This window comes from Salvia splendens, chromosome 8 (genome assembly GCF_004379255.2).
Source record: "Salvia splendens isolate huo1 chromosome 8, SspV2, whole genome shotgun sequence".
Lineage (NCBI taxonomy): Eukaryota > Viridiplantae > Streptophyta > Magnoliopsida > Lamiales > Lamiaceae > Salvia > Salvia splendens.
The window spans coordinates 25013858-25024642 of record NC_056039.1 but is presented as its reverse complement, the minus strand read 5'-3'; the positions used below and the strand labels follow the sequence as shown (position 1 = coordinate 25024642).

Here is a 10785-nt window from a genome sequence, read left to right as displayed (position 1 = left end):
TCGAACAACGACGTAAACGTGCTCCAACAGTCCGACCTCTTTACCGAAGTTTTGGATGGTAAAGCGCCGGCCATCAACTTCGTCGCCAACAACCGACGGTATAAAATGGGGTACTATCTCGCCGACGGCATCTACCCGAAGTGGCCGACCTTCGTGAAGACGTGCGGCAGGCCAGCGAACCCAAAGCAGGCTCTTTTTGCGCAGAAGCAGGAGGCTGCGCGCAAGGATGTGGAGAGGGCGTTCGGGGTTCTCCAAGCGCGCTTCAACATCATCAAAGCCCCGGCTCGTTCGTGGTTCATGGAGAGCATGGTCGACATCATGTATACGTGCATAATCTTGCACAACATGATTGTCCGAGACGAAGGACCCGATGCCGGAAATTGGTTCGACCCCGAATCCCCCGGAAGCTCAACTGCAAGTAGTCCGCCGCGAAGTGGAGCGCATCCATCTATACAAGAACGGTTGGCTATTTGGGCAAGGACACGCGACTCTAGCGCCCACACCCAACTCCAAGAGGATCTAATTGAGCACATTTGGGAAAACTTTGGCGGAGAATATTAAATTATGTCATTTTTATTTTTTTAGAATTTTAATTATGTCTTCGCTTTTTTAATGTTAAGTTGTAATATTGTTTTAATTTTAATAAAGTGTGTTTGTTTAAATTGAATTGGGTTTTAAAAAAAATTATAAATTAAATTGAATGAATAGTAATTAAGAGACGGTATAGAGACGGTTAAGAGACGGAGCGTTGCAGCCTCCGTCTCTTAGTTAAGAGATGGAGGAAAAAAGGACAGTGGGGCCCTCAAATAGTGCTCAAATAGTAGTTAAGAGACGGTTTAAGAGACGGTATAGAGACAGCGTTGTGGATGGCCTAAATAGTTGAAATGAATAAATGAGACACTCCGCCAAAAAACCTCCCCATCCACAGAAGGATTCAACGGCTCCGAAATCATAGGGTTTTCAGTGTCGCTCTTCTCCATCAACCCTTTCTCACTAGTCACTCCCACACTCACCCTATCACCGATCAAAACCAAAAACAAAGAAAAACATTAAAAATTGATTTTAAAAATCTGACATCGCCGCGGATTTTGCATATCTGTTCTGGCCGCGGATTTGTGGAAATCGTTTTCAAACTGTGATCACGAATTTGCGTCATTGAATGAAATGATAATCAGGGTTTGGTGCCTAAAATAAGATGGTATGATGGTGGTTTAAATTTGTGGAAGCATTTTGCATATGCTTTAAGCAAATAATTGCGAAGATTATGATTATCTTTTGCAACTCTAGCTGAATGACGTTGTTGTTATCTTGAATCTTCTTTATGTATCCGGTAATATCCATACTTAGAAAGTGATGTGTTTGATTTCATCTAAGGATATTTGGAATATTAATAAATATTTGGAAGCATGACGCTGATGTTAATACTTGTTTAATCACTTTAACTTAATTTTTGTGTAAAATTTTAGGAATCACTATTAACTGAAACTTCGTGGTTGAACTTCATAGACGACTTCTTGTAACCAACTTATGCTCTTACATCCAGCTGAAAATCAATAATTGTTGTAGGGCACCCCACCCAAAGTGTATGAAGGTTCTCACATTTGGGTTGAGGATCCGGAGGTTGTTTGGATTGATGGGAAAGTGCTAAAGATTCTCGGGGACGAAGTTGAAGTCGAAACATCTGATGGAAGGACGGTAAACTAGCATTTTTTTTGTATGGAGTTTGTGTTGTTCTAGTATGTTTTCAAGAACTATAGTATAGATCCACGTCACTTGAACAGCTCATTGCTCGTCTTCTTTGGATCAGAAAGTACAATTTGCCAACAAAGAATTGTTTGCTCTGAAACAGAGAAGATGAGTTTCCATAATTTAGTGTAATAGACATACTTTTCTTCTGATACACACTGCCAAGGTTAATCAGACTGCAGTCTAGTATGATTTCCTTCTTCTTCTTGTTGTTATTTTTGAAAATTGATCTTCAACTGTCAAAATGTTGCCTGTTTTAGACAGTTGAGATCTGTTTAACTCTTTCCACTGTTAAGGTTACAGCTAGTATATCCAAAACATACCCGAAAGATGAAGAGGACCATGCTGAGGGATTCAACGACATGACCAAACTGTCTTATATGCACGAAGCTGGAGTTCTGCATAACTTGGAAATAAGATACCAAATCAATAAGATTTATGTATGATGATATCTCCTTTCACTTCTAACCTTTATGTTCAATCTATGTCCATTCTGATAAGAGTAACATTGAGCCATGAGCATCTCCTTTTCACAATGTTTTTACAGACTTATAGTGGGGGGATTCTTATTGCTGTTAACCCGTTTCAAAGACTTCCCGACTTATACGACATAAAGATGATGGAACGATACAAAGGAGCACCATTTGGTGAATTGAGTCCACATGTATTTGCAATTGGAGAGGCTGCCTTCAGGTAATATATAGTTGCCACACTCTTGTTCGTGGTGGTTTTTTCAATGAAAAATAAATTACAGTTATGACTGAGTCTTGTAAGATAAATTAGAGATATGATGAATGAGGGGACAAGTAATTCAATACTGGTAAGCGGAGAAAGTGGTGCTGGTAAGACTGAAACTAGTAAGACTAAAACTACTAAGATGCTTATGCAATATCTTGCTTATTTGGGTGGCCATAAAGAAGGTGAAGGAAGATCAGTTGAACAGCAAGTTCTTGAGGTAGGTTTTGTCATCTAATTTTCTATTTAATCACTGATAATCTTATCTTTCATAGTTTATTTTCTTTCAAAATATTTTCTTGTAGAATATGTTATAACGAATAATGCTTTCGAAATAGTGAGTAGCAAAGTTTGACTAGTTGAACTGGTAACATTTGTACAGTCAAAGGTGTTTCTGGAAATGAAGTGTATACTGTTTGACAGGTAAGGTTTACAACTTGAAAATGTGGTTAGGAAATACTTTCTCCTTTGCCTAATAAGTGTCCTATTTTGAAAAAGTATTGTCCCCGAATAAGCCTCTTATTTGAAAACTATATGCAGAAATGATGGCACCAAATTTACCTTTGTTCAGTTTTTTAATACTATGACTTTGCAGAACTCTTCATATTCCCCATAATAATTAGAGGACAAATAGTAAAATTACCCTCTTTCTTGGAATATGAATTTTGATGGTCGGGAATACTAATTCGGGAATGTAGGGAGTAGTGAGTTCTCTTTTGTAATATTTCTGGGAAGTACTCCTGAGAGTTATAAATCAAATACACTTTTGTCTTGTATTGTGATACGGTAGAGGAAATGTTGGACTAGAGTCTAATAATATCATATTGACACACATTGAAATAGAATATCTACTTCTGCATTTACATATATGTGAAGCTTATTAATGGTTCTTTTCAGTCAAATCCAGTCCTTGAAGCATTTGGAAACGCCAAGACTGTCAGAAATAACAATTCTAGGTGAGACCATGCTCGGATCCTGCATCAAAAGTTTTGAATTTGAATCTGAATAATAGCAGTCTGCATTCAAAATTCTGATTAGGGTCTGATGATGCAGCCGATTTGGTAAATTTGTTGAACTTCAGTTTGACCATCATGCAAGAATATCAGGGGCAGCCATCAGAACATATCTGCTTGAGAGATCTCGTGTATGTCAAATATCACATCCTGAGCGCAATTACCACTGTTTTTACCTTTTGTGTGCAGCGCCAGAGGAGGTAAGCCGTTTCTACACCATCTTCCTGTTTATGCTTCTTCAAAATCCAGTAATCGTATATCTTATTATTTTTGTCAGGACATTAAGAAGTATAAGCTGGGACATCCGCAGACATTTCACTACCTAAACCAATCTACTTGCTTTGCGCTAGATGATGTGGATGATGCTCATGACTATTTGGCAACAAGGAAAGCCATGAATGTTGTTGGAATTGGTCAAGAAGAGCAGGTACGATCTTCAAATGATACAAGTCTTGGATAAGAATCTACAACGCACTAGAACGCCCTTGTTGACGATCCTTTACTCCGACAGCATCTAGCATATTAGGATCTCCTTTGTCCCGTATGCTCTTTTTCTGTCAGTAATTTATATTTTCTTATTCTACAGGATTCAATCTTCAGAATTGTCGCATCAATTCTCCATCTTGGTAATGTTAGATTTGCCAAGGGGGAAGAGATTGATTCATCGGTTCTCAAGGATGAGAAATCAAAGTTCCATCTTCAGACTGCAGCAGAGCTTTTAATGTATGAATAGGGCATTTATACGTGCAAGACTCCCTTTTTTCGCATTAGTGTAATAATTTCAGCGAGTGTAATATTTTTCAATATTAGGTGCGATTCTAAAGCTCTGGAAGAAGCGTTACTGAAGCGTGTGATGGTCACTCCAGAAGAAGTTATTAATAGATGTCTTGATCCTGATGGTGTAATAGTTAGTAGGGATGGATTAGCTAAGACTAAATATTCTCGCTTGTTTAACTGGTATGATATTTGTGCGCCATGTGCTACATTTTTTATTTTCTAAAAATTAATCAACTATTTGTTTTCTGGTTTACCTAATTTGACGTGGTCTGCATATTTAGGTTGGTGGAAAAAATAAATTTATCCATAGGGCAAGATTCGTCTTCGAGAAGTCTAATTGGAATCCTTGACATATATGGTTTTGAAAGTTTTAAAACTAATAGGTAAGCTTTGATTGAATGGAGAAACTCTATATATGGGCATAGGCACCCGAACTAACTAAAAGTTCATGGATGCAGTTTTGAACAGTTTTGCATTAATTTTACCAATGAAAAGTTGCAGCAGCATTTTAATCAGGTATTCAGTTTGACTTGCTTTTTATACAGCTTATAAATGTGCTCAGCACAATAACTTTTTTATTTTCTTTATTCTTTCTTCAGCATGTTTTTGAGATGGAGCAGGAGGAATATATCAAAGAAGAGATTGCCTGGAGCTACATAGACTTTGTCGATAACCAAGACGTTCTAGATCTTATCGAGAAGGTTTCTATAATACTAAACCATCTGTCTCTAGGTCACATTGTTTTGTTATCCCATTGTATGTGCAACTGCCCATGTAATCTTTTCTTGTCCTATTCCTAATATCTCATATCTAGAATCTGTAGCAAAAGCAAATTTTCTTATAACTGCTTTTGATTCGATGCAGAAACCTGGAGGAATTGCTCTTCTTGATGAGGCCTGGTATGGTAACACATGTCAGTCTTCCTCAGAGCTGGTCAGTTGGCTACTTTAGATGCTCACCGAGCATTAAAACTAGGTGATGCTGCAAAGGTGATACAAAGAAAGACTAAAACTCATAGGGCCCGAAAAAATTATTCATCCACGGTCAAGGCAGCGGTTATATTGCAATCTATATGTAGAGGTCTGTTTTAACTTGTCTGATCATCTAATGTATTCATAGAGGAACCTGTTTTTTATATTCAGACTCTGTGGCTAACTATCTTGCCTCGTGTATACTCATTGCAGTCCTAGTTTTTCAGCAAGTTGATGTTAAGCTTATAACCATTATGCAAGCTCACTTGTCACTTCTTTCTTCACTGTATCAGGAATGCTTGCTTACAACTTTTACCAAGTTATAAGAAAGGATGCGGCTGCTCTTAAAATCCAAACGGATTGGAGATGGCATAAATTCAATCAGAACTACAACAGACTCAAGAGAGCAACTACTTCACTGCAAGCAATAATAAGAGCAATGGCTGCACGGAAACAGTATGATTTCACAAAACAAAACAAAATAAAACAGCAATAGTTATACAGGTGATTTAAGTTGCATGTTTTCTCTGCAAAAGTCTGACTATTTATGTTCTTCCTTGAATAATAGACCCTTTTTTCAGTCTCGGTGGTGCGGCCATAGAGCTATTTCATATGCTAGGCGAGCCATAAGGGCAATGGTTTTTCTCCAGAGTGGATGGAGGAGAGTGGCAGCTACGCGAGAGCTTCGACAACTGAAAGTGGTAGGCATAAGAATCCTTATGTAGCTAGAGCTATATTTGCTATGATCATTTTAATTGTAAGCCTTGCAATCTCAATGCTCATGCGAGTTGTACTGAACAATAGAAATCTCATCGAATTATTTTAGTTTGGGATTCTGTCATTGTGATCTCATTTAGAAACTCTCAAACTTACTCCCATGGAATGCATGTGTCGTGCATTTATGTTATGTCTCGTGTTAATTGATTCTATTTCTTGTATGTATCTGTCAATTGACTGTTTATAGTTATAGTGCAATGAAAATAAATTTTATCTTCTACTATCTTTTTCGCACAAGAAAGAGACATGATTATAATACAAAATAATTATTCTTATCTGATGTTGCAGCTTTCTTCTCACTTGTGATGGTTCTGTCTACTATTTGTAGGCTTCAAGAGAAACAAGCACACTTCAGGAAGCAAAGAGTAAGCTAGAAAAGCTAGTGAACGAACTGAGATCAGAACTAGAGATGGAAAGACATCTACGAGTAAATAACTTTCTTCTTTCTGTTAAATGAAAAGTTTAGTCTGTATCTGTATGTGAGTGTGCAAACGGAGGCACAGTTGTACCCTGATAAATATTTCACTTCTCAGCTTTATACATCTTTGACTAAGATTGAGGATTCTTGTGCCAGGTTTCCTTGGAGAAAAAGCTGGAACAGTTATTGGATGTTATGCAAAGCCAGGGTGATAAAACAAATAGTCTACTTGAAAATGAAGCTGCAAGAGCTTGCAAGCTTGAGGATGAAGCTGCTCATATCGCAAGTGATGCTGCTCGCATCGCAATCGATGAATCCTTCTCGACCATGAAGGAGAGAGGGGTTACAGTGGAAGAAGATTTAGGAATGACCGAAGACTCAAATTCTGATGTCAAAAGATTAAAGGTAACAGTAATGAGTAATTAGATTTTGTTATGGTCCAATTGGTTGGAACTCAAATTCCAATCGATAATGCTTTCTTTCCTTGTTGATTCAGCACTCTTTATCGTGTAATATACAGGAATTGTTACAATCTGAAAAAAAAACGAGCTGATGTCATGGAGAGACAGTATGCTGAAGCTTTGGAATCAATTGAAGGAAAGCAGCTGAAGTTAGAAGAAACTGAAAGAAGAATTCACCAAATTCAGGAATCACTGAATAGGTACATAGCTCTTAAAATCCCTTGTCATTTATCAATTTTCTCCCAGAAGACCATATGCCTCTTGATTCTCTCCTGATTAATGGTAATTATGCCAATTATGCCAGATATACTCTGAAAACAGGATATTATTTCTCTTGAATTTTATGTTGATTTAAGACTAGATGACCTGTATTTTCTAGTTTATATGATTGGAAAGATATTCCTGCCACCACCATATAATGCTACTGAAATTCCATTTTAGAGAATGCCTACTTGACATAAGGATGTCAAAATTGTTATTTCACTATGCAGTGGATCAAATATAGTTTTACTTTTTATTATAATTCAATATTCTTTAGAATTCATATCAAAATATGGTTGATGGATTTAAATTATGCTCTATTCTGATTTAAAAGTTAACTCAGCATCATTTAACTAATATTGGATATGATTTAGTGTGCCTCAGGATGATGTACAGCATCTCTGGCCAGTTCTCAGAGCTACAAATGTTATTGTGTGCATCTACATCAAGTTCAGCTTTGGCTATTGTTTCTAAGAATGAAAAAGGTGATAGTTCTTCCACCTCTTCAGAATCGACATCTTCTGAATCTGATTTCACATTCCCAGCCCCTGCTTCAACCCCAGTAGACTTTTATTCTGCCAGTTCTAGTGCTCTTAAGCTCATTGTTGAGGATCTTTCAGAAGCTGAGGTTTCAGGTCAGTCTAGTCCCTGAGAGGCCACAAACACTGGAGTTAGGACTTGACCTGGCAAATTTTATCTCTTGCCATACGACCGTATAGAAATTAAAATGTGTTTCACAATGCTTGATATCAATATTGGAGTCATTTTTTCTTTTATTCTTGTTCTATTCTCATTAGCCTTCTATGTAACACATTTGATCCAAATCTTTATTCCCTTCTTTGTTTGAATAAAATTGCAGTAAGAAATTACATTATACTTTTCTTCTCTCTTGATGGTTGGATTTTGCAGGATCTGCCAGGAGGAGGCATTCGATGACTTTTTCTGATGGAAGTTGTTCTGTCAGTGTGTTGTGTCTATCTCTTCCCTAGTTAATAATTAGTTGGGCTAGATTTTAACAATTTGATATGTCACAGCAGATACCGCAATTAACATGGAACACCACCCACTTGTTGTACTGACACATCCCACATGTATATAAAGAAAATGTTTAACATCAACGTTTATTAGTTTCTTCTACGTAACCAATTGACACAGGACATGATAATGCAGGTTATAATAATATACTGGCATACAGTATTCAAATCTAATTCAGCTTTATCAGCCATTTCATTTAGCATGATTATAACCTAACGGGATATAAATTTATTGAGTCAGTAAGAATTGCGGCAACACTAAGAAGCTTGACCTATCTAGTTTTGTCTTCTGCAGTGGGGTGAGAATAGTCTTCCTAGCCAGTGTTTCGTAGTATTATATCTTAATGTTTATTTTAACAGAGGAAAGGCTGGTTCTTGACAGATTCGGTTACTGGTAAGATCCCTTGAAAAGACCACAATCTAAAGCTATTACGATCCTTCTGCATTGTCATTCATTTATTCATGTCATAAAGTAGAGAGTAGTCAATACCTTTATACACATGGAAAAAGTTATCTTGTATTTTGTCAGCTAATCAAATCTATCTCTTCAATTTCTTAATGTCTGCTAGGCCAACTTTTTATATGTTTTAGTGGTTTGCTTCTATACTTAAGGTTACTGATCTTTTCTTTCCTCCACTTTCAAGGCGACTCCACCTCTGTCATCAGTACCAGTAGATGGACTGCACTAGAAGCAGCTTCTGAGTGTACCAAGTCAAATTCCCATCATACATGTTTTAAACCTCTGTAAGATTCAAATTTCCAATCTGGTAGTTTTGCCATATCTCTCTTGTCTCTGCTTAGGTTCCTTTCCTTTGAAGTTCCAGTCTGTTTTACATTTAATTTTGAAGACACGATAATCTTAGTGATCAATTTTAGAGTAGCGGTAGATCTTGGCATACAATAGTGTTTACTACTATCCATCAGCTCCATATGGATTTATTATGTCCAGACTGGTAATCTGCTTGAAGAACCAATGCAAGGTCCCCGATAAGTATTTTAGCAGAAAAAAGGAAACCGTTCAAGGGTCATGTTAGGTTGACAACCGTATTAAATTGATAACTGACAACTATGTCAACAACCTACGTTATAGATGTCAACACGAAGAGATTTGTACGTTATAGTTGACAACGTATGTTTTTGTACATGCCAACAAAAGACATAACTACATTTAGTTGACATACAAATGTCTTCGAGTTGACATCCATAACGTAGGTTGTTAACAGCTGTCTTCAATTTAAGATAGTTATCAACTGATCATATAGTAGAATAATATATGGCACTTGTTGGACTTTTAATGACATTATGAATCTGCATCTTTTCTTTTCTCCCTTAGAACATTGCTGCAGGTACCACGTTGTAATACATGTAAAGGTCGTTATGCCCAATCCCTGCTTCTTCTTGTACGGTTTCCACAACGTAAAATTCCCCATCTATTTAGTTATATCTTAGAAATGCTAAAAGTTAAATATCTTGTGATCTAATCCATGCTTTAGTTGGCACTGACTTATTTCTTTTCCTGCAAAGTTGTGGTTGAATTCCTTATTGTTAGAAGTAAGCTTATTCTTCACTCATGCATTTGAACTACCCTTCATTTGCATTAGACAATGTAACTGCAGAATTTTTTTTTCTATTTTTCCTAATTGCATAATTTGTTTCAAGTTCAAGACTTATAATGGATTCTTATGTTAAACAATAAATATCTTGAATACATTTAAGTCGAAAAAAGGCATTATCATTGGTTAGTACTCTTCTGATGTTGGATTGTTTTGGCTTTATTTGACTTTGCATCAGTGTTCATTTCTTTTACTCAAGGAGTTATGACTGAATTTCATGAACTTTAGTTGAACAAACTTTCCTTTTCTCACCCAACTTGTTCCATTGATGTAATGTGTGTCCATTAGAGTGGTGCAATTCATCTTCGACACGAAAGGACAAATGCAACAAAGTTGAATACTTGGTAGCAGATGGCAGATGTAGCATCTGTGTAATTTCTTCATGAGGTCTACTTTACTAAGGAAGTAGTATTATGGGCTCAGGTTTGCTGTCATGACTCTGCAATTTTTTTAACTTCCGGAGTAGCTGCTTACAGCAGAGCCCTGCAGGTGGTTTACACAGGACTTGATCTGCAAGAATGGACTCGAAAAATCTTGCCCGTCTACTTGAAAACGACAGGTGGACCAAAAATGCCTGATTCTGGGTCCGCTGGGTTTTAACCTCAAGTTGGCTCGCCTAGGCAATTCGGTAGCTCTATTCAATATACACTAAGATTGGCGCCTAATATCACGAAACTTTTTAAATTTTGTTTTTTCCCACTAACTTTGAACATGACCTACAATATCATCAACTTGTATAGTTGTTGAATTTTTCCCGTCAGCGACAAAATTTGGCTACATTTCATTCTTTGTTACATTACATAAGATATGGTTACGACTGAAAAATGATAGTGGTGTGATTACACAGTCTCTCTGGAAGCCAAATATGGTTATCCATCTCATATTCTCATTTTAATGTAGTCAGAATTTGATGTTCGTGGGAAAAATACAACAACTATTTAAGTTCGTGATATTATAACAAGTTTAAAGTTCCTGGGAA

General features: G+C 36.8%; 1 protein-coding gene across 6 annotated transcripts; it reads left to right on the top strand.

The window, feature by feature from the left end:
- Positions 1-933: 933 nt before the first annotated feature.
- Positions 934-8277, top strand: LOC121744278 (myosin-11-like). Of its 6 annotated transcripts, none has more exons than XM_042137761.1 (21): positions 934-1198; positions 1567-1695; positions 2043-2186; positions 2294-2439; positions 2530-2701; positions 3379-3437; positions 3535-3694; positions 3772-3921; positions 4081-4217; positions 4305-4451; positions 4553-4654; positions 4730-4787; positions 4871-4972; positions 5136-5351; positions 5536-5746; positions 5824-5943; positions 6348-6446; positions 6594-6842; positions 6958-7098; positions 7544-7644; positions 8069-8277. In XM_042137761.1, the coding sequence occupies exons 1-14, from the start codon at positions 1196-1198 to the stop codon at positions 5220-5222; spliced, it is 1596 nt and encodes a 531-aa protein (XP_041993695.1). In that variant the 5' UTR covers positions 934-1195; the 3' UTR covers positions 5223-5351; positions 5536-5746; positions 5824-5943; positions 6348-6446; positions 6594-6842; positions 6958-7098; positions 7544-7644; positions 8069-8277. The 6 variants fall into 6 exon arrangements, with proteins under 6 accessions (XP_041993695.1, XP_041993693.1, XP_041993694.1 ...); XM_042137759.1 differs by having other exon boundaries at positions 7544-7794; XM_042137760.1 differs by having other exon boundaries at positions 7534-7644.
- Positions 8278-10785: the final 2508 nt, after the last annotated feature.

Excerpts from the sequence above, each read along its gene's own strand:
- LOC121744278 (XM_042137761.1), top strand. Across the intron at positions 1,696-2,042 it reads AAACATCTGATGGAAGGACG|GTTACAGCTAGTATATCCAA; the intron begins GTAAACTAGCAT and ends TCCACTGTTAAG. Across the intron at positions 3,438-3,534 it reads GTCAGAAATAACAATTCTAG|CCGATTTGGTAAATTTGTTG; the intron begins GTGAGACCATGC and ends CTGATGATGCAG.